The 25,997-nt window shown below is 49.0% G+C and overlaps 1 protein-coding gene across 2 annotated transcripts in view; it reads left to right on the top strand.

The window, feature by feature from the left end:
- Positions 1-11,719: 11,719 nt before the first annotated feature.
- LOC136568509 (mothers against decapentaplegic homolog 7-like) overlaps positions 11,720-25,997 on the top strand; it is a 38,276-nt gene continuing 23,998 nt past the window's right edge. The window contains exons 1-4 of one of the 2 annotated variants that reach the window (XM_066568516.1): positions 11,720-12,977; positions 13,536-13,589; positions 16,052-16,110; positions 19,103-19,174. In XM_066568516.1, the coding sequence (XP_066424613.1) occupies positions 12,476-12,977; positions 13,536-13,589; positions 16,052-16,110; positions 19,103-19,174 (687 nt within the window). In that variant the 5' untranslated portion in view covers positions 11,720-12,475. The remainder of the gene's footprint in view (positions 12,978-13,535; positions 13,590-16,051; positions 16,111-19,102; positions 19,175-25,997) is intronic. The other variant, XM_066568515.1, reaches the window with a different exon arrangement.

Below are 25,997 nucleotides of genomic sequence, written 5' to 3'. Positions count from 1 at the left end.
GTTGCAGGCAACACTTACCGAAGCCGATGTCACCCCCTATGACATCCGGCGCCTCTTCACGTGCCTGCTCAATCCCACCGAGCGAGTTATGTGGGAGGCAGCCTGGAAGAGGGGAGTGACGGAAGCCCTCCCGAGCCTGTGGGAACAGCCCCACACGGGGCTGGACCTAACGGGCAATGTCCTGGCCGTCGATCAGCTCCTTGGGACCGGGAACTGGGCAGATGGGCACTCGCAGGCGAGTGCCATCCCCCAGGAAGCGCTCCAGCAGTCAGTGCGGGCGGCTGAGAAGGCGTCCCTGGCGCTGCCGGGGGCGGCTCCTCTCCTTTCTTTTTCCAGGATCTTTCAGGGCGCCGAGGAATTTTTCCTCGATTTTGTCAAGCGTCTTCAAAAAGCTGTCGAGCAGCAAGTGGCGGACGAGATTGCCCAGGAACATATCCTGAAGGAAGTGGCGTCCACGAATGCAAACTCTGCGTGTAGGGACGCCATCCTCAGCCTCCCAGTGCACCCGCCCCCCTCGCTGCACGATATACTCGAGGTCTGCACCCGGAAAGTCCTGATCATGCCATCTAGGGAGGGAGAGAAGAAAAAACAGCTGCCGCCCCGAGTCAGCGCCGCAGAAGAAACACCTGAAGACACCTTCTCTGAAGCCACCTGCCGCTCGCCTGCACCCGGTCCTTCCGCCGCCAAATCACCCTGCCATCTGTGCGGAAAGCTCGGGCATTGGATGCCCGACTGCCCGCTGCGGCGGGAATTTTATGAATTCAAAAAGGGGCAGAGACTCCTGGGGAAAACCCAGACAAAAAACTAACATCTGAGCGCAGTTCCCCCCTGCGCCATGATAAAAATAGGGCGGGACAACCAACACCACGCAGGGAGGGGAGATCTCAGGGACCGCCGCCTGCCAAACAAGACAGATTCTCACCGGACTTGTCATATATTGCATGTCTCCAACCTAGACCCGTGCTAACTGCCTTTTCTGCTTTCAGACCCTTCCGGCTGCAGCTGACGGAGCCGCTACATCTTAAGAACTCCGATTTTCAACTCGTGTCAGTCAGCCTGGAATGCCCAGGAAACTGGGGGCGGATAAGGTGTAAGTACGTCGTTGTCGGAGACACTAAGCACACACCTTTAGAGGTGAACATAATCCCGGGTCTTCTGCCATCTGACCCGGGACTGTTCGCCGTGGGGCTGCACTGTGTCCAACCCCCCACTTTCCTGCCCAAGGGACAGGTAATTGCACAAGCGATCCCTGTTCCCGAAATGACTTGGGCCCTGGGGTTTCCTCCGGCTGAACTCCAAAATACAGCAGTAGCTTGGGCCCAGGTCCTGGGGCGGGAAAGGCCTCATGTCACCTGTCATATCTCGAAAGGGGGAGAGGGCAAGCCTCTTAAAGGCTTGTTGGACACAGGAGCAGATGTAACGATCATTCCTTCCCGGGAATGGCCGTCACATTGGGAATTGCAAAACACGCCTGGCCACGTCCGAGGTGTCGGGGGTTTACAATTGGCACGCCAATCTAAAAGTGTCGTACAAATTATGGGGCCGGATGGGCAATTGGCTTCAGTGCGCCCATTCGTATTAGATTACATGGAACCCCTGTGGGGGAGAGACCTCTTGGCCCAGTGGGGAGCCCGAATTGACCTCCCAGCGGCTCCCCAGGTTTTTCGGGCAACGGTCACTGATGAGCGCCCTACCTGGAAACTGAATTGGAAATCAGACAAACCAGTGCAGGTAGTGCAGTGGCCGCTCAACAAGCAAAAATTAGCGGCGCTCAATGAGCTCGTTAAGGAGCAGCTACTGAAGGGCAACCTGGTGGAGACCATGTCAGAATGGAACTCTCCAGTATTCGTTATCAAAAAGCCCAACAAAGATAAGTGGCGGCTCCTTCACGACCTCCGCCAAATTAACAACATCATTGAAGATATGGGGCCTCTCCAACCAGGGATGCCGTCCCCAACGATGCTCCCCCAAAATTGGAATTTGGCTGTTATTGACATAAAAGATTGCTTTTTCCAAATTCCCTTACACCCAGACGATGCTCCGCGTTTCGCCTTCACGGTTCCTGCCATCAACCGTGAAGCCCCAAGCAAGCACTATCATTGGCGGGTCCTTCCACAAGGCCTAAAGAGCAGCCCAGTGATCTGCCAATGGTACGTCGCTTCTTTGCTGTCCCCAGTACGTGCAGCCACCAAAGACACCATTATTTACCACTATATGGATGACATCCTAGTGTGCGCTCCGACCAACGACCTACTTACCCACACGCTTGACCTGACAATCGATGCATTGGTTGTTGCAGGGTTCGAGCTCCAGCAAGATAAGATTCAACAGATGCCACCCTGGAAGTACCTGGGCCTGGAAATAACGAAGCGGACCATTGTTCTGCAAAAATTGGCTATTAAAACTAACATCAAAAACCTGGCGGATGTCCACCAGCTGTGTGGGTCCTTGAATTGGGTAAGGCCTTGGCTAGGCATTCCAACAGAAGACCTAGCCTCCCTTTTCAATTTATTGAAAGGGGGAGAAGAGCTTAGTTCTCCAAGGTCCCTTACCCCAGAGGCCCAGACAGCGCTGGAGAAGATCCAAAACTCCATCTCGGCCAGGCAGGCCCACAGATATCACCCGGGCCTGCCATTTAAATTCATTGTTCTAGGTAAGCTGCCACACCTCCATGGAGTGATTTTCCAGTGGGACAATTCCATCAAGGGCAAGGACCGGGGCTCGGGGGATCCCCTCTTAATCATAGAGTGGGTGTTCCTCAGCCATCACAGGTCCAAAAGGATGACGCAGCCAGCCGAGCTGGTGGCAGAATTGATCAGAAAGGCTAGATCACGGATCAGAGAGTTGGCAGGTTGTGACTTTGACTGCATCCACATTCCTTTAAAATTCAATTCGGGCCATCTAAAAAGAAAGATGATTGATCACCTCCTTGAAACAAATAAAATGCTTCAGTTTGCTCTGGACAGCTACACCGGTCAAATTGCAGTAGATCGGCCGGCCCACAAATTATTTAATCAGGAATTTACTCTAGCTACTAAATCAGTTCAGAGCAGAACCCCTTTGAAGGCTTTGACAGTTTTCACGGACGCGTCTGGAGCATCCCATAAGTCAGTGATGACTTGGAAGGATCCTCAGACTCAGCGGTGGGAGGCAGATGTCACCGAGGTGGAGGGCTCGCCTCAAGTTGCTGAGTTGGACGCAGTCGTCAGAGCCTTTGAGAGGTTCTCTGAACCATTCAATCTTGTTACCGATTCAGCTTACGTAGCAGGTGTAGTGTCCAGAGCCGAAAATGCAATTTTACAGGAGGTATCAAACATCCCTTTGTTTAACTTGCTCTCTAAGCTTGTGAACTTAGTCTCCCACCGAGAGCAACCCTTTTATGTGATGCATGTCAGGTCACATACTGATTTGCCTGGGTTTATTGCGGAAGGCAACAGGCGTGCTGACGCCCTTGCCGCTCCTGTTCAAGCTGCCCCACTCCCTGATCTGTTCAGTCAGGCAAAGATCAGCCACCAGCAATTCCATCAGAACGCCCCTGGCCTTGTTCGACAATTTCATCTTACACGCGAACAGGCCAAGGCGATCGTGGCTACATGTCCTCAATGCCAGTCCCACCAGCTCCCAACAATACCCTTGGGAGCTAACCCCAGAGGTCTATCTAGTTGCGAGGTGTGGCAGATGGATGTTACCCACATTCCTTCCTTTGGCCGTCTGCAATTTGTACATGTCTCAGTGGATACCTTCTCCGGCGCAGTCTATGCCTCTGCCCACACAGGGGAAAAGGCAGCAGATTGTGAAAAACACCTAGTTCAAGCGTTCGCTGTCCTGGGCATCCCCAAGGTCCTGAAAACAGACAATGGCCCGGCGTATAAATCCAGGGAGCTGCGAAGCTTCCTGCAACAATGGGGAATAGAGCATAAGATCGGCATCCCCTATTCCCCGACAGGCCAAGCCGTGGTAGAAAGGACCCACCAGAGCCTAAAAAGAGTTCTGGAACAACAACGAGTGGCCGTAAAGGTGGAGTCCCCCCATATCCGTCTCGCGAAGGCGCTTTTTACCATTAATTTCCTAAACTGTTCGTTTGAAAATCTCAATCCGCCTATCGTGCGACATTTCGGGAGACATGAGCAGCTGCAGGCCAGGGCCAGGCCTCCTGTCCTGATTAAGGATCCGGAGACCTGGAAAACGGAAGGGCCTTTCGATCTCGTGACCTGGGGAAGGGGATACGCTTGCGTGTCCACCCCCTCAGGTCCGAGATGGATCCCTGCTAAGTGGGTCAAGCCCTTCCGCCCTGGGAGGACTCTGAGAGCAGAAAACGTAGAACAGGTCACGGAGGCATGTTGGCGGCGGAAGCTCCCAGGGATGGAGCCACTCCTAGTTTAACCCTCTCCCTGCCCCGGGCAGGACCTGATTCAGAGTCATTCCTTATGTCTGTCTCTTGTTTGTTTTTAGTTTTCCCCCGATGGAACAGTGTTTGCCCTTACCGTTCTTTTGTTTTAAACGAAAAAGGGGGAGATGTTGTGGTGTGTTTTATGTCTGTTCAGTTTTCCCCCCATTGTTCTCTCAGAAGGTCCTGCCCTGTTACCAGTTTGTGTCAATCCCCAAACCCCTCCCCAGTTGTCTTGGTTACTAAATGTATCTTTCTTGTTCCCCACCCCTGGCTGCCTGCCTGTCACTCGACACCCCTGCCTCTTTTTCTAGAAAGTTCGGGCCAGGGTGTCGGGCGATTGGGTTAGGGGCCAGGGTCCCTTCCACAACTGTGTTTGATTGGTTCTCCGATTATGCCAATCCTTAGTGTATCCTTCTCTGATTTGCTATCTTTGACCCCCCCCCACCCTCTGTAAAACCCGGGGTTTTCTTGCCTCGGGGCTCTCAGCTCGTTCTCCACGTTTTCCCTACCAATAAAACCACCCTCCCTGTAGAGACTGAGAGTCGCCTCTTCATTTCATCCTGTGACTTCGGAGCTCACTACTGCAGCCACTCGTCCGTAAGCCTGTCATCGCTAGGCACCGGGCCCTGACTTCGTGTTGGGGAAGTGCCTTACTGGCTGGAGGTTGGCTGGACACTTATCTAGCCTGGGCGTTTTACTTTCCACCGGCCACTGCTCCAATCCCTTAATTGCGAGAGCCAATCATCATACTACTCATCTATAACAATGCCCCCTTTTCCTTTTTAGAGTCATTTGGCTCGAGCAATTAATTCCCATTTTCCACTCATGCTTTTCATAGATCTCTTTGGCTTCTTTGTGGGGGTCTTCTAGTTTGTTTTGCTTCTTCAGCATAATTTGGATGGGTCATAACAGTGTGTCTTGGTTTGGAAAGACAGGTGTCTGCTAAGGAAGGCAGGAGCCTCCCCTGAAATGGAAAATGTAAACCCTCTCCCTCCGACTTGCTATAAATTTTAAATTAAGGGGCTCTCAGGCAAAAATATGGGAGCAAGAATAACAGTTCTTTATTAGGGAAGAAAATAAAATAAACAATGCAGTTAACCAAAACAACACTGACAGAGTCAGAATACAACCTGACACCCTGTTGGTCAGGATGTTGGTATCAGTCCAATTGGAATTGTGGCTGCAGTCCTCCTGGAGTGTCAGGTGTGATTCTGTTGGAGCAGTGATCCTGTAGAAAGGGTGTGGTCTTCCTCTGAAGATCCAGTGGAAGAGGCAGCTGTTCCTCTGGGAAATCCATTGGAGAAGCCGTGCTGGTGTTCCAGAATCTCAAGATTATATCTGGGTAGGAATGCTTGGCTCCTCCCTCTGGTCAGAGCATCTCACAATGGGATGCTATAGTTCTTATCAGTCATTCAGTGACATTCAATAGCCTATTATCAGCAGATGTCTCCCCGAGGGAGGATTAGTTGTGGAAAAAATAAGGAAATCTGCCCACTTAACAGAAGACAACTGCCATACAGATGGCAAATAGAATACAATTCGCTTGGCAATCCAGGACACAGTGCAAATTTACAATAGTGTGAACAATGAAAAGAGTACCCACATAAAATGATTGATCAAGAATTTGTTTGGATTCCAGAAGGGAAAAGACAACTAAGGAGTAATAGACAGAAAGGGAATGATAGAGGTCCAGTATGGCTTCTACCACCACCTACCATGCCTACAGGGTTGCTGCCCGCAGCAGAGTTATATAATCTTCTCAATGGCGAGCACACGGGTCAACCCGGTCTTGCCCTCCGGCTCCTGTCGTACTCCACTTGTCAATTCCCAAGTGAATCATCCTAGCACTTTCCACTGTTTCCTATGTACTTCCCCTCAACAGACACCAGCAATCCCCATCTACTAAATAGGACGACTACATCAGTGACCAATACAATCCAAATCTCCCACTCAAAGCGTTATCTAAGCAGTCCTTAAGATGGCTGGTGGAAGCTTGACCTTATTTCTTGGATGTCCTGGGCCTTTCTGGTTACCTTTCAGTCTTTGTTTAAAAGTCAATCTCATCTCACCCGGTCTGGATGTTATGGTCCATTCCTTTGGTTCTTCCACCAGACCCTTAATTCTGTGGGCACAAGACCATCCCCCCTCCGTAGTTCTCACCACCAATTCAACCGTGAGTAGCACCTGAAAGGGACCTCCCCATTGAGAGGTCAGAACCTGGTCTTTCCATGACTTGATTATTACCCAATCTCCAGGGTTAACATTATGAATTCTGAAATCCAAAGTAGTAGTTTGAGGGATCATCCCTTTATGCCTCAACTCTGGTATTTAAACTGCGAGTGTGAAAAACAGTTACAGCAATTGCAGATAACCCTGTTTATAGGGATTTAATGGAAACCTTCAGCATGAAATTCACCAAGCAGCATCTTGCTGTTGGAGCAGTTACATTCTAAACACCATTAAACTTGATGGAAATCACAGCACACAACCTCATATAAACCTTTCGGCAAATTTAAATGCAGAGGCAAATTCCTCTCCAGGATGGATGGGGCATTATGGCACAGTTTTCTTCACCTTTTGTCCTTCCCCATACCACCCAGTTAGGTAATTATTGTGGGTAAACCAGGACTCCTGAACAACTAACCAATATGATCAAGCAGAAGCCCTTTATTGTTTACATTACACACACTTTTATAGATTCTACAAACTACTAAGATGACACTTCTTGACTGGTGCCTTCGTCTTGTTCCCTCCTTCTCTGCCTCCATTTCTCAATGTCCATGATTGGTTACCATGCAGGTGCTCTACAGTCCTCTGTTATCTAGTCATTGTGATCCTGGTATGCAGTCTCTCAGCTTCTTTGTTCTTATTTTAGCACAGTTTATATCTTAGCAACCTTGATGAATTCCACGGTGCCCTGAGAAAATTCTGATAAGAACAGTTAGAGATGGTATGGCTGGTGCACACTGAGGCCTAAGTTGTTCAGATACATTGCTACAATTCTGTTGCAGACATCTTTTATGAAAAACATTTTCCTTAGGATTTTTCCTCCTGAGAAGCTGAGAGGCCTCAGGAACAAAATGTAAACATTGATTATCTGCTGCTGTTGAATGCAACAGGCGCATCTTTGATTGGCCCATGTTGGATGTTTGTAGTTAATGGCCAATCACAGCCCAGCTGGCTTGGACAGAGAGCTGAGCCACAAACCTTTGTTATCATTCCTTGCTATTCTATTCTTAGCTAGCCTTCTGATGAAACCTTTTCTTCTATTCTTTTAGTATAGTTTTAATGTAATATATATCATAAAATAATAAATCAAGCCTTCTGAAACATGGAGTCAGATCCTCGTCTCTTCCCCAATCTGAAAACCCCTGTGAACACTGTCACACAATTCCCCCTTCTTCTTCTTCTTGCACCAGCCAGACCCTCTTTACTGTCTTTTCTACTAAGCGGGTCACCAACTTAATTATGCATGGAATAACACAAAGCAATAAAATAATAACTACTAAAACTAACAAAATTCCTTTTACCATATCTTTCAACCATCTAGTTATTCCCCATCCCTTGAACCATTCATCCAAACCCCAGTCATTCACAGTCAATTTGTTCATGTTATCTTGTAGTTGTTTGAGTTTTTTGTGAATGGACGCAGAATTGTCAGAAAGGTTCATCCAACACATCCCTTCAAACTCCTCACACCCGTGCCCATGTGCCAACAACAAAAAATCTATAGCAGCTCTATTTTGAAGTGTGCCGTGTCTAATACTACCTACATCAGTGAGCATTTGATTTAGAATAGCTGAAGTTGTGTTCAGTTGCTTAGCTGTCCAGCATTCCAGCATCCCAACTTATTCAATGTAGTCAAAGCCTGAGCAGCCGCAACACCTGGAGCAAGGACTGATGCTATGATTCTTGCTGGAGCACCCCAAAGCTCTTCATGATCATTACAATTAGATCCTAAGCTTGTGATTGCTCTTTTAGTTCTTTTGCTATGTCCTGTTCTCCAGATAGTCTGATTCAGCATCTCTCGCATGCTAGGTGCAAACATGGTTAGTTTTCCTAAGTAACAAGGTCCACCAAATGGATTACTCGGAATTGCAGGCCAGGCTCTACCCCCACAAATTAAAAAGATACCTGGTGGAAGCTTTCTTACAGTCGCATTTGCACCAGCACTGCCATGGTAAGTCCAATTGTGGCAGTATTTGGCCATGTTCTTATACCATGGAGAATTGGGATTAAGAACAACACTATTATTCTTGGGATGTGGGACTAGAAAATCACTCATATTAGTTGTTTTGGGGTCCAGAAAGTAGTTAAAAAACAAGCAATAATTCCCAGGAACTGATCCTAACAGGTCTAGTTCTTGGGATTCTAGTCCAGTTTCATTCAGTGATTGTGTTATCACACCTGCTTGGAAGCCTTTGCCATTTGGCTTAATTCCCAGCCTTTAGCATATGTCCAGTTTTGTACCACCTTTGGTGATGTTAGACCAATGATTCTCTGCGCTTGATCTATTTGTTCCCACATGTGGCTTTCCTCTAGCTCCTACCCACTTTGCAAAACCAGTAAAATTACTCACTGGGATACCAATTAGACATGTGCGAAAAGGATCTCTGGGCATGGCTAAAGATAAACAAAAGGAATCCACTCCAGTAGCATTGGCCCAAGTAAGCCACATATTCTGCCAATGCCATCCTGTCAAGCTAATTTCCTCTGCACTACAGATGTTACCACTTATTACAGCTAACAGAAAAAAGACTTCCGAAAACCCGCATCTCTAATTTAAAGCTGTTCTTTATCTCGCTCATCAGTAAAGAACCCTTCCCCTATGAGATCGGGGCAAAATCTGAACTAACTGCACCTCCTGCTCTTGGAGCCTTTCTCCTATTCCTTCTTTCCTGGTTCCTTTCTTTCCAGATTCTTTGTTCCCACTGACCTGCTCACATTAATGTTTGCATGACTGGGATTTAAAATTATTCCTGCATGTCGCAGACATCTTTCATGAAAAATCCTTTCTTAGGATTTTTCCTTGTGAGAAGCTGCAGTTTCAGCAACCAAAAGTAAACAATGGTTATCTGCTGCTGTGGAATGCAACAGGTAGACCTGTGATTGGTCTCCTGTGGGTGTTTGGATTTACTGACCGCTCATGGCAGAGCTGGCTCTTGCTCTCTGTCTGAGACACAGATCTTTGTTATTCATTCTTTTCTATTCTTAGCTTAGCTAGCTTCTGAAGAAACCTTTTCCTTTCTATTTCTTTTTAGTATAGTCTTAATGTAACATATATCATAAAATAATAAATCAAGCCTTCTGATCATGGAGTCAACATTCTCATCTCTTCTTCATCCTGAAAACCCTTGTGACCACGGTCACACCTGCACTCCTGCCAGCACCAAAGGCAGGGATTCAGGACAGGCACCCCAGGGATGCCCTGCCTGCATGGTGTATTAGTTTTATGTGGTTTATGTCTGGTATTGCATTTAGTTGGGTGCAATTGTTTTAGAATTAGATTAGCTTTCAGCAGCCATGATTTAAGCCTTGGGTTTTCCTTCCAATGTTATAACTGACTTAGTGAGTGACCTTGGAGCAACTTATGCACCTGCACTTATTATATGAAAAAGGAGTTACTCCTCTGTGGGAGTGCATGTGGGATGGGGACCCTAGGGGGCTTCTGCCCTGCGAAACCTGGCACTAGGAAGTCTATCTGGACTTCCCAGCTCTGCCACAGAGTGCAGTAGGGCTGGTAGAGCTGCACAGCTTCTTGGTGACTCAGTTTCCCCATCCTCTGCTGCAGAGGATCAGGAATGGGACATCACGCCATGATCAATATGATCAAGTGAAGCCGATTTATTGAAAAAAGCAAGCTATATTTATATTGTGTTCTACTGTTCATGCCTCGAGCTAATACATGATTGGTTAAATCCTTTTGTGCATGTGTTTTAAGCTTTCAGTTAATTTTAGTTAGTCCTTCTTCTTCATGTGTCTCACTGCGGTTTTCTTGTCTGCCTTTACATCCTGAACTGTCTGCTTCTGAGCATGTTCTTCTCCTTCCATGTCCTTCAAGGGCATGGTGACCTTACTCAATTTCTATGAAGGCTGGATTGTGCATATGTTGCATATGTCCATTGTCTTGCAAAAAACTCTCAACACTCTGTAGGTCCACAATTGGAATGTGGGATCTGCAGAGCTCCCAGGGTGCAAGGGATTATTACCACTAGTAGTATGAGAATATCAGAGTGCTATGTGCTGATCATTTCTGCTTTGCATTTGGTGAGAATTGAAGTGTACCAACCTTCTATGAAATATTTTTCCATCCTTTGGCGACCAGTGCTGTAAAAGTGGAAAGTATTATTATTATTGCTTTTTGTGCCGTGTCCTCTTTCGATGCCCAGAACCATATATATATATATATATATAAATAAACGTTTTAATTGTTATGATTGATTTGGTTTAATATTTCAATACTTACAGTGGGCTCCGGCACACCCCGGCCCCGGAGGCTCCCTCTGCTCTGCCCCACTGGGTCTAGGTGAGAGACCAGCCGCTCCGTACCCTCGCCGTGCTCCCGGAGGGGGGCCCCTCATCCTGGGGCACGGATGGAGATTGGGATGGGGGAACGAGGACGAGGGGGACCCACAACCTTTCAGCGACCCCTGTCGTCGATTGTGCAAGGCGGTTGGAGGTAAATATAATATATAGATTTTTTTTTTTTTCCCTGGAGCGACACGTCGTCTAGACGCCCACGTGACGGGGCCGGGCCGGGGCCGAGCCTGGGCGGAGCCGCTGCGCACTGCGAGTCGCCGTCGGAGCCAGGGGGGGAGCAGAGCGGGGGACTGAGCGGAGGAGAGGGGGCGCAGGCATCGCGCCGCCGTCGGCTCCGCTCCCGCCGTGCCCCGCTCTGTTGCTGGGGTTCCTCTCTCCGGCAGCAAGGACAATACGGAGGCGCTCGTGCGGGGATGGAGGCTCGTTGCAGAGAGTGGAGGGAAGGAAAAATAAAAAACAAAAAACAAGCCAAGAAAGGAGGAGGAGGAGAAAGAGGAAGAGGAGGAGGAAGTGGAGGAGGAAGAAGTGGGAGGGGGGGAAGGAAGGCACGCAGGAAGGAGGAGACAGGAGGAAAAAACCCTAAACACCGAAACAGAGGCGCTGGCAGCAAGGAGAGGGTCGCCAGGTGGTGGGCAGCCCCGCACTCGTAAGCACCGCCGGGAGCTGCGGGCGGCTGGCTTGGCTCGGCGCGGCTCCCCCCGCCGCAGCACGCTGCTGGGGAAGGCAAGGAGGAGGGGACACAGCCCCACTTTCCTTTCCCCCCCCCCCCCCCTTTTCGTAGCAGTCGGATCAAGATTCCATGTGTGTGTCCATGTGGATTAAAATCTTTGGAAAAGAGAAGGAAAAGAGTCCACCTCGAACACTCCCTCAAGACGATCCGGGCTTTAAAACGGAATACAACACTGGATGCGCTTGTTCGTCTCTTTAGTGACAGATGCTTAAACCGACGTCCAAAACTTAGGGTTGGTGTTTCAGGTTTTTTTAATATTTCTAATTTTTTTTCCACTACACACCCTTTTGAATCGCTTTTTATTTTTTATCCTTTGATTCTGCCCTGCCGTATCCCTGCCTCCTTATCCCCCCCCGCACTCCCTCCCCGGTGAACGGGTTGATGGGCACTGCGGCTCCTGGGCAGCCAAGGTTCTCCCGCGGCTTCGGCCGCGCTCCGCCGTCTCACAGGGCGGCGCGGCGCCGACACCCTCCGCCCCCCTCTTCTCGTGTCGGGCGTCGCAGGTTCTAGACGGGCTTTTTCTTTTAAGTGCAAAGCCGAGACGAGCAGCGGCTCCCCATTCGCCCCGGTTTTTCCCTAATTTGATTTTTTTTCTACCCTTGCGCCCTCGCAGCGGGCGGAGGTGCGACCAGTGCAGCCCCCCGCAGGAGGCGGTGGGACCCGCGGCCCCAGCGCAGAGACTGGCGCATGTCACAGCCCGCCTAGGCCCTGCCGCCGCCCGCTGCTGGCCGCCGCCGCGTCTCGTCTCCCGGCCCCTTCATGCACGGCGGACGACATGCCCGTTTTGTAGCCGGAGCCCCCTCCTCTCGTCCCGTATGTTCAGGACCAAACGTTCTGTGCTCGTCCGGCGGCTCTGGCGGAGCCGTGCACCCGGCGGAAAGGAGGAGGCGGCGGCGGGCGAGTCTGGCGCGGCCGAGGCCGAGGCCCGGGCGCCTGCCTGCGGCGGGGGGTGCGGGTGCTGCCCGGGCAAGGCGGGCCGCGGCGGGCGGTCGTCGGCGGGCGTGGAGGCGGAACTGAAGGCGCTGATCCACGCCGTGCTGAAGCGGCTGAAGGAGCGGCAGCTGGAGGAGCTGCTGCACGCCGTGGAGTCCCGCGGTGGGGCGCGGACCCCCTGCCTGCTGCTGCCCGCCAAGGCTGACTCCCGGCTGGGCCAGCATTGGTACCCTCTGCCGATGCTGCTCTGCAAGGTGTTCCGCTGGCCCGACCTCCGCCACTGCTCCGAAGTGAAGCGATTATGTTGCTGTGAATCCTACAGCAAGGCTCACCCCGAGCTTGTTTGCTGCAACCCGCACCACCTCAGCCGGCTGTGCGAGCTAGGTACGGCGGCGGAGGGAGCAGGGGTACGGGAAGATGGAGGGGATGGAGGGATGAAGCCCATTCGCCTTCCAGCCCACCAATTTTTTTCCCCTCTGGAAAAAAAAAAAAACAAAAACAAAAAACCCAAACCAACAAACCAACACACGAAACCTCATTTCCATTGCCTTGGTTTATTTTTTTCTTTTTTTCTGTTTAGAGGGGAGGCGGGTGAGTTCCCGCCCCGGGGGCCCCGGCGCGGCGGGCGGAGCAGTCTCTCCTCCGTCTCCGCGCGGTGCTGGGGTTAAGGGCCGAGCGGCCCAAGCGCTGCTATGGCTCCGCCGAGCCAAGGAGGCCCTGCTTAGACAGCCCAAGTAGATAGCACGGAGGTTGGCGCCAGACGGCCCCTTTTGTTTATCTGACAGCTAAATATCAAGGCAATCACTGCCTCTGCCCTGCCTCCAACCCCCAGAGCTAAGACAGTTTTGCTAAAAGAATGCCACTCTTATCATAAATTCCTATCTTTTTTTTTTTCTTTCTCATGGCTCTGCCTTTATTTTCTCTGTACTTTTCTAATTCCAGAGTGTCCCCCTCCACCCTACTCCAGATATTCAATGGATTTTCTCAAGCCAAGTGGTAAGTGGACTTTTTGCAATGCAGACTACAGATAAAAGGGAAAACAACCCCTTTCTTAGCTAAGTGAAACATCTCCAGCCTTTGTCATGCATTTTGCTTTTGGGCTGCTTGCCTCTGTGCTTCCTGCTACTTCTTGAAGAATTAACATATAATTAACATATAATTTATCTAAGACACCCTCTGCATAGAGTAGGATTTTAAAACTTTGGCAAGAAACTCTAGGAGGGATTGCACTGCAGCACAGGCCTGCATTGCTCGAATCAGCCAGGAAAATCACGGGGCCCAGTTGGAAATGGCAGTGGTCCTGCACCCCTAGGTGAATTTTGTAGGGATTTATGCTAGGAACCAGCACCTCATCTCCCTGATTCCTGGGAATCCAAATGAACCTTGATAAATGGACTTGTTAGAAATCGTTGTCTTTTTAAAGGAAATTAATCCCACCTTGTCAGGTTGAAAAAATTAGGAAAAGGGGTTGAAATGGTTTTTTTCTTGTTTTTTTTTTTTTTTTTTTTTTTATTTTTTAGCACAGCTTTGCATGCCTGTTGCTTGTAATTGAATGTCAGGATGCCAGGGGAGAAGCCCGTTTGAGGCTGGCACCAGTTCTTTTGTGATTGTCTGCATAAACGCTTGGTTGGCAGTGAGCTTGCCGGGTGTGAGATAAATCAGTCTGGAAGAAGGAGGAGATGTGGGGAGAATCAGAAAGGGGAGCAGGTCAGGAAGGAGCAGCTCCTGGCTCCTCAAGAATTAGTGGATCTGGAGTGTTGGCTGGAGCACAGTGGTCTCTGTGATCATGTCCCATGGCCATGGCAGTCAGGAAGGGCATGGTAGTACATGGAGGCAAAGAAGACCAATACTAAGTTATTGTTTTGGGCTTTTTTTTTGTTTGTTTGTTTTTGATTTTTTTTGTTTGTTTGTTTTTTGGGTTGTTTTTTTTTTTGCCAAAAGAACAGTTTCTGTTAAATTGTTGTTCATCAGTTTTTTGGGACGAAAAGAAACCCCAACCTTGAGGTTGCTTTGGTACTGTGTGGGGTCCCACCTTGCCTACTGTTCCTTTAGAGGCTGGACTGTTCTTTTTCCCCCCTCTGCACACTTTTTAAGAAACACTTATAAGTCTTTTTATGACTTGTGGAAATAGGCAAAGATGTTTAACTCAAAATTGGGTCACTGTCGCAGTGCCTCTCCGAGTGTGTGCTCAGAGCCACCCCGGCTTGCTCTGGCACAGCAAGCAGCGAGGGACATTCTCCCGTTCCTCGGGAGGTCAGAAGAGTGGCTAAGGCTTTCACCTTTTGGACAAGACAGCATCACGACGTAGGCAGAAGAAGGAGAGTGGACTCCAGTTGGGGGCAAAGTCCAGGTTTATTCCAGAGCTCAAACGAGGTCCCAAACCCAGAGAAACCAGCCAGCTGAAGACACCCGATTTGGGGGTCTGCAGGGTGTTAAAAAGAGGGGAGTAAACCAGGGAGGGTTTGCCCACCTGCCAATGGGGATACAGGAGGGCGTGGAGACCAGGGAAACAGGCAGGTAGGGGGACCAATAAGAGCCACCCGAGGGAGGGGCCCCGGTGCCTGAACCTATCACTTGACGCCCTTGGTAGAAGTTTTTAGAGGGAGGGGATGGGCCGTCGAGTGAAGGACAGGACACTGGGGAGGGGTTAAGGGAAGGATTCAGCCACTATTGGGGAACAGGGGGAGGAGGTAGGGAGATTGACATTAACAAGAAGGGAGGAGGCAGCAGGGGCAGAACCATTATAACAGGGGGGAAACTGGGATAAACCAAAGTACAGCTTAATGCAACTAAAATATATAAGAACACAATACAACAGGTCACGAAGCATGAACTATTTTGCCTCAGCTTGAAAAAGCCAGGAGATGAAGAGTCATGAATGAAAGAAGGATATCTGGAGTAGGTTCAACATCCTGAGCATGTGCTGGTATGCAGAATGGTTGCTCTGTAATAGACTTTGAGGATCTGCCAGGTTGCAAAATTTTGTGGGTTTGTGTGAGATTGGCATTATTTTGCCTGCATCCCTGCAGTGCTTCCCCAAAAGTTTCTATTTCTGCCTTTATTGCTTTTCTTTCCACTCACCAGTGATCCTGGCATGGGGTGTAAAGAGCTTCGGAGCTGCAGGAGAGAAGGTTTAAAGCTTGATTTTAGTTTCCTGAAAAGATGTTAGGATAAATCTGTTAGCAGGGTTTAAACATCCAATCTGCCTCTGCCAGGACCTCATTTTCAGTTAGCCCAGTGATATATTTATTAATCAGAAAGTGATGACATAAAGTAGCAAAACATGTGTAAACAGAAAAGCTGCAGAACATGAATGTGCTATTTTGAAAGGAAAAGTTATTCCTATTGGCCAATAGGAAGTGATTAATGCTGCCTATCAGAAACACAGGAACAACTGGGTTACTCACCAAAAAAAACCTCCTTTTTTTTCCTTTTTGAAAGAAAAATCTGTTTTACAGCTGAACTCTTTACTGGGCTGCAACAGGCTGAAGTGGAGCCTGGAAGTCTGTTGTTGCAGGTGGGTTTTCCAAGCTCAGGGTTTCTTGGCATTTCTTCTGGGGAGGGACCAAGAGTTTCCTGTCTCAGCCATCTTCTCCCCTCGGACCTTGGGGGGAGGATGGTCCCTCCATTTAGATTTGGGCAGCTGCATCTGCTGATAGAGCTGGGAATATGCATTCAGCAAGAAACTTTTGCTTTTCCATCAAGTGTGATAGTGGCAACAAAAATATTTAAGTATTTAGTGCCATGTCTTGTGTTTGATATGGAGAGACAGACAGAAATACCAGGACCAATATGGGCTCTCAAAGTGGTCATCAGTGCTCATGATCATAGAATCACAGAATGGTTTGGGTTGGAAGGAACCTTTAAAGCTCATCCAGTCCAACCCCCCTGCCACGATCTGGGACATCTTCAACCTGACCAGGTTGCTCAGACCCCCGTCCAACCTAACGTTTAATGTTTCCAGGCATGGGGTATCTACCACCTCTCTGGGCAACCTGTGCCAGTGTTTCACCACCCTCATTGTAAAAAATTTCTCTATTCTATCTAGTCTGAATCTCCCCTCTTTTAGATTAGAACCATTATGATGGGGATTCAACTGTTTTTTTGGAGGTGATGGAGGCTGATACAGGCTGTGTCACTGTCTGAAGGAAAGCAGGGGTGGACAGGAAGCTGGGGGTCTGCTTCAGGCAGTGAAATGCCACATCAGTTTGTGCATTGGCAGACTAGATCTGGCAGAGTGGAAAGATCTGCCCTTGATGGCCAGGTTACCTGTGGGAAGGTTGGACGTCCAGGCTGGCTTGCTCATTCATAGAATCCTAGAATGGTTTGGGTTGGAAGGGACCTTAAAGATCATCTAGTTTCAAGTCTCCTGCCATGGGCAGAGACACCTTTCACTAGACTAGGTTGCTCAAAGCCCCATCCAACCTGGCCTTGAACACTTCCAGGGATGGGGAGGACATTCATCAAGGAGAGGACTTCCCCTCTTTACATGGGACATTTGCAGGCATGGGTGACAGTGGTTTGCATGGGGCTAGTCTCACCCTGCAAGCCTGGAGGCATGTGGGCGTTCAGCATCCCTGATGTCCCTGCAGGAGCTGCTGCTTGCAGCTGTGTTGGAAGCGAGGTGGACAGTTGTGACTCCAAATAATTCAAGCAGGCATTTTGACCCATCATTAAGTGGGACAAGTGGCTGCAAGTTGCTGTGTCCATCATGCTCCTGGGTGGCTAGTCATGGTGGTGCTGGAGTATGAGAGTTCAGGAAACCCACTGAGACCTCATTGAAGAGCTGAATGCCTTCCTGTGGCCTTGAATTTTAGGGGAGCTGAAGGTTAGGCAGCTTCCAGGAGCTATTGGACATGTTGCAAAGTTATGCTGGTGGCCACCAGGATTAATTGTATGTCTCTGCAATGGTTTTATATTGTGAGAAATATTGCATCTTCTAAAGCAACTTCAGAAGATAATTCATTGATGAGAAGAACTGGCTGTGGATGATGAGATACAAGAAGGGAGCTGATAAGTCATGAAAGCACTTCACCCTGTTGCTAGGGTTATGCATTTTAATTTGGGATAGGATTCTCTCCTGCCATCCTGTTTGATGTGCTAACAGGGGACCTGGTTGCATATGATCCCTAGAACAAGACAACATAGAAAGGACAAATTATGTCCTCTATCCCACAGGGACTCTTCAGGGAGCTGTAGCTGGGGGCAGGAGCCCAGTGCAGAGCAGGGTGGTCCAGCCTGCATTCAGAAAGCATCTGTTGCCCAAGCAGTTGTAACCATCCCAGGAGAGGGGCAGGGGGAATCTTCTGCCTGGAATATAAAGGGTTAAAACCCCAAAAAACAAAGGAAAAAAAAAAACCAACACAACTAACCACCCATATTTCTCATGACAAACCATCATATACAGTATTTTGCCAGTAAGTCCATTTCCTGTCTCCCCTATTGTTTTTGGTTTGATTAAGTATATCCTGTTAAACTGTATATTCCTGTTAGGGCTATACTCTGATAAAATGAGGTTATACAGACAGGAATTTCTTGTCCACTTGGATTTCAGGGATGAAATCTTGAAAAATTACTTTATCACTAGGGAGAAAATTATCTTGACTCCTGGTGGTGGCCCTTGCTTTGAGATACAGCTGTGAGCAAAGTGGTGTCATTAGGGAGCCCAAATTTGACAAAACCTGAAGTCTCTGGGAACTTGCTGAGGAGCAGAAGGTTTTGTGAACTTCACAGGCCTTCTCAGGTTTGTCCTTGAGCTTGTTCCACACATAGTAGTGACCAAAAAGTTGAAGTTTGCCTGCAGGACAAGGAGATTGGTGTTGGCTTCTGGCTGTTTTCATCTGGAGGAACAGGCTTGGGATGCAAAGTTCCAAATCTTGACCTCAACTACATTCATGCATCAGGAGAAACTTTTTATAGGGCTGGCAATCTTACTCTGCCCTTTGGTGGTGCATGGAGGAGTAGATCCAGTTGCCCACCTGCCTTAGGAGGTGACAGCAGGGTATAAGATTGACTAGCAACTGGTGGTGACAAAAATTGAGTGGTGAAATGCAAATGTAGACTGTTTGCTGCAAAAGTGCAGCAATGATACATTTCCTTTTTAGTTCCCATTTTGGTGAGTTACAGGAGTTGACTAAATTGGAAGTGTAAAACATTTATATATTTAAGTATCTAATGCATTTAAACATTTTTGGGAGCTTGCTTACATCAGAATGGCGACAACCTTGATCTTGTTACCCAGTGACTTGGGTGGAGAGGTCGCAGCCAGTCTGTAATTTTTGCCAGTCTATAAATCAGCATTGGATGGTGAGGAAGCACAGTGTACAGACTTGACTGAGGCAACAAGTTAGGGTGGATGCTTCTTGATGAACTACAGTCTCTGTGCTGGACAGTTAGTAATTGTTTTTTGCTAAGCCCTTTGGAATGTGTGTTCTGTTCATGGCATTGCTGGGAACCTGTGAAGAACTGCTTATATACTGGATTTTTTTTCTTTGCCTCTGCTCCATCAGATTGTCCAGATTCTGTGCCTTCCTCCACTGAAACAGGGAGAACTAATTGTCCAGCCCCTGGGAGGCTTTCAGGTAAGACATCTCTTTTTTTTCTTGATCTTGGATGTGGGTTGAGTTGACCAAGGGTCCCAACAGAAGGCGAAGTGATGCTGAGGAGTTTTGGGGATGTGTGTTGTTGAGAAAGGCATGCTTGAAGGGGAAATTAGGTTTTATTTCAGTAGCAGTCGCATACCTCATGCAGAGGATGTGCTGAAATCCCAGGTGAGGTTCTCCATCCCTGAAAGCCCATATTTCCTTTTAATTCCAGACTTACGCCCCATTAATTTTTGGACCGAGGCAGGAAGAGGCCTGTTGGGGAAGGCTAAGTGATGTTGGCTGATGATTTGTTCAGATACATGGATTATGGGAGCAGGTGCAGTTGTGCCTTGCAGAAGGATTTGGTGTCAAGGTCTCTTTGACTTGGTGGTGGTGGCACCTCTCGTCTCTGGGATGAGAGCTGTGCTTGGGCTTTGCTCCTGGTAGGGTAACCAGTGTCCTGCATCTGTGTGAGACTCATGGTGCCTGGCAAGGAAAGGTGACCCCATTTTTTGCAGAGGACATTGCAGAAGGAGTTGGGCTCAATGATCCTTATGGATTTATTCCAACTTGAGATACTCTATGATTTTAATAATTTTCCTGTTTGCCATTTCCTTTAGCCTCCAGGTGCTGTTATGGGATGAAGGTTTGGAGGGTGGTTTCCCCACCCTTCTTGGGCTTTGGGTTGGAGCAGACCTTTAACGGTCATCTAGTCCAACTCCCACCCCTTTTCCAAGGTGTGATGTCTTCAGCACCTCATCTTCCATCCTGGATGGGCCAAGTTGGTGGATGGGCTCTGTCTCTACCAGGATTAGAGTGTCTGAAACCATGTACCTGCATGTACTGACTGATGTTTGAAGGTCCTTCTTTTTGTGCTGATGTCTCCTTGATTTATTTATTATTTTTATTCATTGCCCTGAAACAAATTTCAGAAATAGGTCATTGGTGACTGCATGCACGCATCTGCCCCTGCCTCTCTTCAGGAATTGCATTTGGTGTGGATGTCTTTAAGTGAGTCTTGTTTGTTTTTATTTGGGTCTAATATATGCCTTGTCTGTTATTTGAGAGAAGAGCATATTGTTTGCTCAAAGGCCCTAATGAGAATTAATCAAAGGAAGGGGGAGAGGGAACAGAGAAACTTGACACTATTTTTTTTAATACAGAAGACTTTTGGGTTTTGAGTTTTTTTTTGTTACTGTTATTGGAGCCTATAGCTTTAGGGAATTAAAAAAAAAGAGACTGTAAAAAGAAAAAGGACAAGAAGCAAAACAATACAATAAGGATGTTGTTAGATTTTTTTTTCCTTTTTCCTTCTGAAATATACTCATTGCAAAGGAGAGAGTTCAGTTCCACAGGATACCACATGAAATAAGCAAAAGAAGTACACACTTTTAAAAGGGTGTTTTCTATAAGGGTTAACCTATTGATAACATCTTTTCTGGCTGCTCTGCTCCCAAAGGGAAGGTGGGAAGTGAGGGCTTGGGCTGCCAGAAATAACATGGCTTGTTCTGGGTGCCTCCCAAAGGCCTCTGGAAAGGGAACCTCCAGCTCCTCAATAGAGCCTTCTCCCCAAAAGAAATCACATTTGGCCCTGAAAATGCTTTTAAAACTTATTTTATTTTTATAATTTCATTGTATTGCATTTTTTTTTGGTCTTATGAAATGTTCATTTTCCACCAGGTCTGGAAACAGAACTCTTTGTGATCATTACCTGCTCTTTTTTCCTTTCCAAATGTAATTGTAGCCATTTAATTTAATGAGGAGCTGATAGGAGAGTTAACTCATGAAGGAATACAGTTAGCTACCGAAGCCCTGAAACAAAGCTGAATGCTTCCACATGAAAGAGCATTTTCTTTTTAATTTACTTTGATTTACTGACATCTCCCTTCTGCATGCAGAAGTGCTGAGCTGAAAATTCCCAACCGGAGAGACCCAGTCAAGAAAGGAAAATAAATGCACTTTGCAGCAATACTCCAAAACTGACTTTCTCCTGCTTTTTTTCTACCCCTTCCTGCATATTTTAGTTAGCAGAAAAATGTATTTGAAGAGGGCTTTAGTGGGTTATTGGCAGGGTACGTGGCGAGTGCTTTGGCTTGGTCTTATCTAGTTTGGGCAGATAGGGATCCATAATGCCGGTTGGAGAATCCAGCATCCCTCATCCTCTCCAGACCAGGGCTGTACACTCTTCTTGATGCTCCTTGATGAAAGGATGGCTTTATAAAATAAAAAAAAGCAGCCAATTTTGGTAGATTTGGAAACTGGAGTAGGTGGCTGAGGAAGAAGACATTATGGGCGATTGGTGGTAGTGGGTTCCTATAGCACTGTAGACTTTGACCACCAGTGATGGGCAGTGGATGCTGGTGTAGTAGCAATGTTCAAGGCCAGTAGACCTCTAATGTCTTGAAGCTGGAAGGGCACGATTTAGTGAGGCAGATTGCTCTCAGCAATGAGAATTTGGGAACGCAGCCAGACTGGGGTTCACAGCCATTCTGTCAGGGAAACCACATGGTGGGGGGGGGTTGAAAGAATGATAACAAGAGGAGCATTAAAAAGGGGATCAAAATGAGTGCCCTTGCATCTCTCCACAAAGTTCCTTTGATGATCAGGAGTCTGAGATCCAGCCACTACTGGGGTCTCAATCTCTGTCTGGAGGCTGAAAGCAGTTTCATTGATGGATACCAGAGGCACTGGAGGGTTTGGGAGGGGGAGCAGTGAGGCCAGGGGTATGTATGGGGAGTGTTTCTCCTTTGCAATAACTGATCTGAGCTGCTCTTTTCCTCCCCCTCCTATTTTCTGTTCTTCTTCCTGGCCCAGGAATGCAATATTGGATAGTCCTTCATGCTGTGCTGGTGTCCTCTTCTCATCCTACCTCTGCTGTCTCTTCCCCAGCCATCCCATTCTCCAGCTGATGTACCCCTTGCTCTCCTCGAGGCACTGGCTCCACTTATCCTTACCTTTATTTATTTTCATTGGTGGTCACTCTGTGGGTAGGTAAGGACTCCTCGCTCATGGTGTCTCCCACTGACATGGTTGTGCTCAGCCCAGATCCTTTCTATCCTCAATGTGGTTAAAAAAAAAAGCAAAAATATCCCATTGTAGATAAAAATAAATTCTGTAAATGGGAGAGAGAGGGGAGTTTTTCCTGTATTTTAAGCTGACTCATTCTTGGCAGATATCTTTGGTTATGACTCTTCTTTCAAACAAGTAAAGTCATGCTTGGAGACCCTGGACGTGGCTGGCCTGTGGTCTGGAGACATTGGATTAGTCGGAGCCGAATTCCCATATGACCCATGGAGAAAGTTCTGTTGCAAAGGTAGAAGTGAGCTGATGGTGCTTGATTGTGTCAATGCTGGCTCTCCATGCTATGATCTTCACTCAGCCCTGGACACCTTCCTCTTGACCCATGCATGGCGTGAGACTGATGGAAGGTTATGGTGCTCATGGTGGGTGAGAAGATGTCTCTCTTGCAGGATAAATGGATGGTGCTGGATCTGCTGGCAAATTGAAGCTCTCCAAGAAGCCCAGAACCGGCCATCACAGAGGGAAAGCAAGATGAGCTGGCTTATGTCCTCACCACCTCCACTTTAGGGGTTATTCATAAAATACCAAACCTGGAAGTTTACCTAGATTTCAGCCCAATCCTGTTGGCTTTTCCTGACTCTGGAACTGCCCCAGGGTCTCCTGGAGCCAGTGGATGTTGAGTGACAATTCTTGGTGGATGCTGGACCAAGCAAGGCTTTGCAAGGCTTGAGGATGGGAGACCCATGGGGGTCTTCTGCAGCAAGCCCAGCCTCAGTTTCTCCCTCCCAACTCCTCTGAAACAAAAAGACAGGAAAAGACCTTTGGAGTCTGAAGAAGCATCAGCATCACTCCCCTCTCTGGTTCTTCTGGTGGTGGGACCTCATCAGGTTTAAGGGACCACTTGGCTGAATGATATTTCATTTCAAAATTGCAGACAGGTCAGAAATGTTTCACTATGACTCTGATCCCTGCTGGTATCTGCTCACTAGGGAAGAAGCACCTTGCCCAAATCCAGAGCTATTTGTGCTCCAAAGTGGCTCCTCATTACATATCCCCATGTAAACAGGATCCCATGCAGTTTCTCTGGCAGAGTTCTGCCTGTGTTTTCCCATTTCCTCTCTTTCCACCTCCCTTTTGTATGGAGTTTATAACCACCTGTGAAGTGCCTTTTTTTACAAATTGGCATTCTATTATAATCTGAAATTGACATCTTCCTGTGGAACTAGGATTGCATATTTGTCCCAGGGATAAACAATTGCTGGGGATTTTTTTTAAGTCACTTATTCTTAGTTTATTTTTGAGCATGCATACTTTTTTGTCGCAGACATCTTTCATGAAAAATCCTTTCTTAGGATTTTTCCTTGTGACAAGCTGCAGTTCAGCAACCAAAGTAAACAATGGTTATCTGCTGCTGTGGAATGCAACAGGTGATTGGTCTCCTGTGGGTGTTTGGATTTCTTGACCACTCATGGCAGAGCTGGCTCTTGCTCTGTCTGAGACACAGATCTTTGTTATTCATTCTTTTCTATTCTTAGCTTAGCTAGCATCTCAAGAAACCTTTTCCTTTCTATTGCTTTTTAGTATAGTCTTAATGTAACATATATCATAAAATAATAAATCAAGCCTTCTGATCATGGAGTCAACATTCTCGTCTCTTCTTCATCCTGAAAACCCTTGTGACCGCAGTCACAATTGGTGACCCCCGACTGAGGAGGACAATCATCACTTGGTGAGACCACCAGAGGAGCATTGCTGCACTGGGTAAACCCTGAATGTGTGGCATTGATGGTTGCTTCACAAGTGACCACAGAAGTGGATTCTAGCCAGGAGCTGAAGAACTGAAGATCCGAATTTGGACAGAGTTCACAGCAAGGCTGACCACAAAGAGAACCTTCTGAAAAGCCTCCAGGAAGATGTTCGGAAAGCTCAGCAGCACCGTGCAGATAGCCAGAGAGTCCTGGACACTGTCACAAGGTACTGTTGGTTTTTCCCCTCCTAAAGATGAGGTCATTCGCAGTTTGTGGCTGCTCATCTGGAGGACTCCTCCCCTAGAGGATGAGGTTCCATTCTCCCCTTCAGAGGAGAAACTTATTGCCCTCTGGCAAAAATGGGGTGAAGAGGACAGAATTCTCCTGTTGGAGGCAGATCTCTATGAGTTTTTTCGATGGGTGAAGCTCTTTGGGTTTTTTACGAATGTGCTATATGCCCTCGATGTGTTTGTCTGGGAGTGTATGGGCTCCATTTTCCAATTCTTTTTATACCGGGGGTTCGGATGCCCCTCGATTTATCCAACCTTTTTGAAGCTCTTTCTAGTCTTGAAACGGAGAGCAGCTGTTTTTCCCTGGATTGCTAACTGCAAGGGCAAAGCCCCGTTCCCCCCAATTCCGGGGGAAGACCCTTTGGAGGGGGACGATCTGCTGCTTTCCAGCCCCCCTGAACCACAGTGGGGGGGCGAAGTTTCGCCCGCAGCCGAAGTTTTTTTTACCGCGTCTTCGGAGCATGCTCAGACGGAGCCGTTTGTTCCCCCCTCCCGTTGCTCTCAGGGGGGATGGGAGTGGGCGGCGCTGCCCCGGCCAGCGCCGCGAGCACCACCCCGGCCAGCGCCGCGAGCACCGCCCCGGCCAGCGCCACGGGCACCGCCCCGCCCAGCGCCACGGGCACCGCCCCGCCCAGCGCCACGGGCACCGCCCCAACCCGCCCCGCGGGTGCGGGCGGTTTCCCGCGCGGCCCGTCCCGCGGCCGTCCCTCCGGGGGAGCCTGTGGGCGCTCCGGCCGCGGTTCCGCCGGCTTCCTTGCCTGCATCTATCTCAGAGACACCGCTTCCCGCGGCTGCGCCGATGTTGCTGGGCAACAGCGATCCACCGCTCCCCCCGGCCGTCCCGCCGCCTTCTGCGACTGCGGTTCCGCGGCCGATGTCAGAGTCCGGCGCAGAAGAAGCTGCCGACCCCGTGCCGCCCCCGCCGCCCCCGCCGCCTCCCCAGGCGGCCCCGCTGCCCGCCCCTGCGGGGACTCCGTTCTCCATGTCCGCGTCAGAGGCTGCCTTGGAGCCGGCGGCAGCAGCAGAGGCGCCTCCTGCATCCAGCGTGACTTCCTCCCCGAGTTTTTCGGGTTGTCCCGGGGCTGCCCCTACGGGGGGAGCTGGGACAGGGGAAGAGGGCGTCAGCCTGTCCTTCCGTGGAGGAGGCATGGCCCGACAGCTGGCTGTGGGCGCAGCCCGGCTGCCTGTTTTCAAGATCAGCATACTTGGCGGGTTGGGGGGTGTTTGGTCCGGGTTTTCCCCCTGGGGGATGCGAATCTCTCTGCCGCCCCTCGCGCGCCCTAGCGGCGAGGGGGAGGTGGGTCCCGAAAGTTCTGCCCCTGGTCCCCAGCCCAGAGGGGGTGGCGGTGGTGCCGTGAGGCAGATGGGAGGAACACCTGGTGCATTTGCATCGCAGAGGCAGAGGGCACAGCAGGAAGCGAGCATCGCTTGTCTGCTGTGGGGAAAGGACATCCCCAGACCCGAGACGAAGTTTCTCGGGACAGCTTCTGTCTTCCCATTGCCGGCATGCCTCGGTGATTTTGGGGAAAGGAATCGTTTGGTCACCCCTTCTGCCATTGTACTGGCAGCAGGGTGCGGGTCTGTGCCAATGCAGAGCCTGCCTCGGGGGGCTGGGCCTGGGCTGTCTGGCTTGGTTGCTTGGGCCAGGGCCACCTCCCAGCCTCCTGTTGAGTTTGGGGGCTTTGCTTCCCCCTTCTGGTCCTGGGCCACCTTTCAGTGGGCCAGGTCTGGGGTTCCTGATCCTTCCACATGGGCCAGGGC

Source organism: Molothrus aeneus, chromosome W (assembly GCF_037042795.1).
Source record: "Molothrus aeneus isolate 106 chromosome W, BPBGC_Maene_1.0, whole genome shotgun sequence".
Classification (NCBI taxonomy): Eukaryota; Metazoa; Chordata; class Aves; order Passeriformes; family Icteridae; genus Molothrus; species Molothrus aeneus.
The sequence above is the reverse complement of the archived record's forward strand: the minus strand, read 5'-3'. Positions and strand labels throughout refer to the sequence as shown.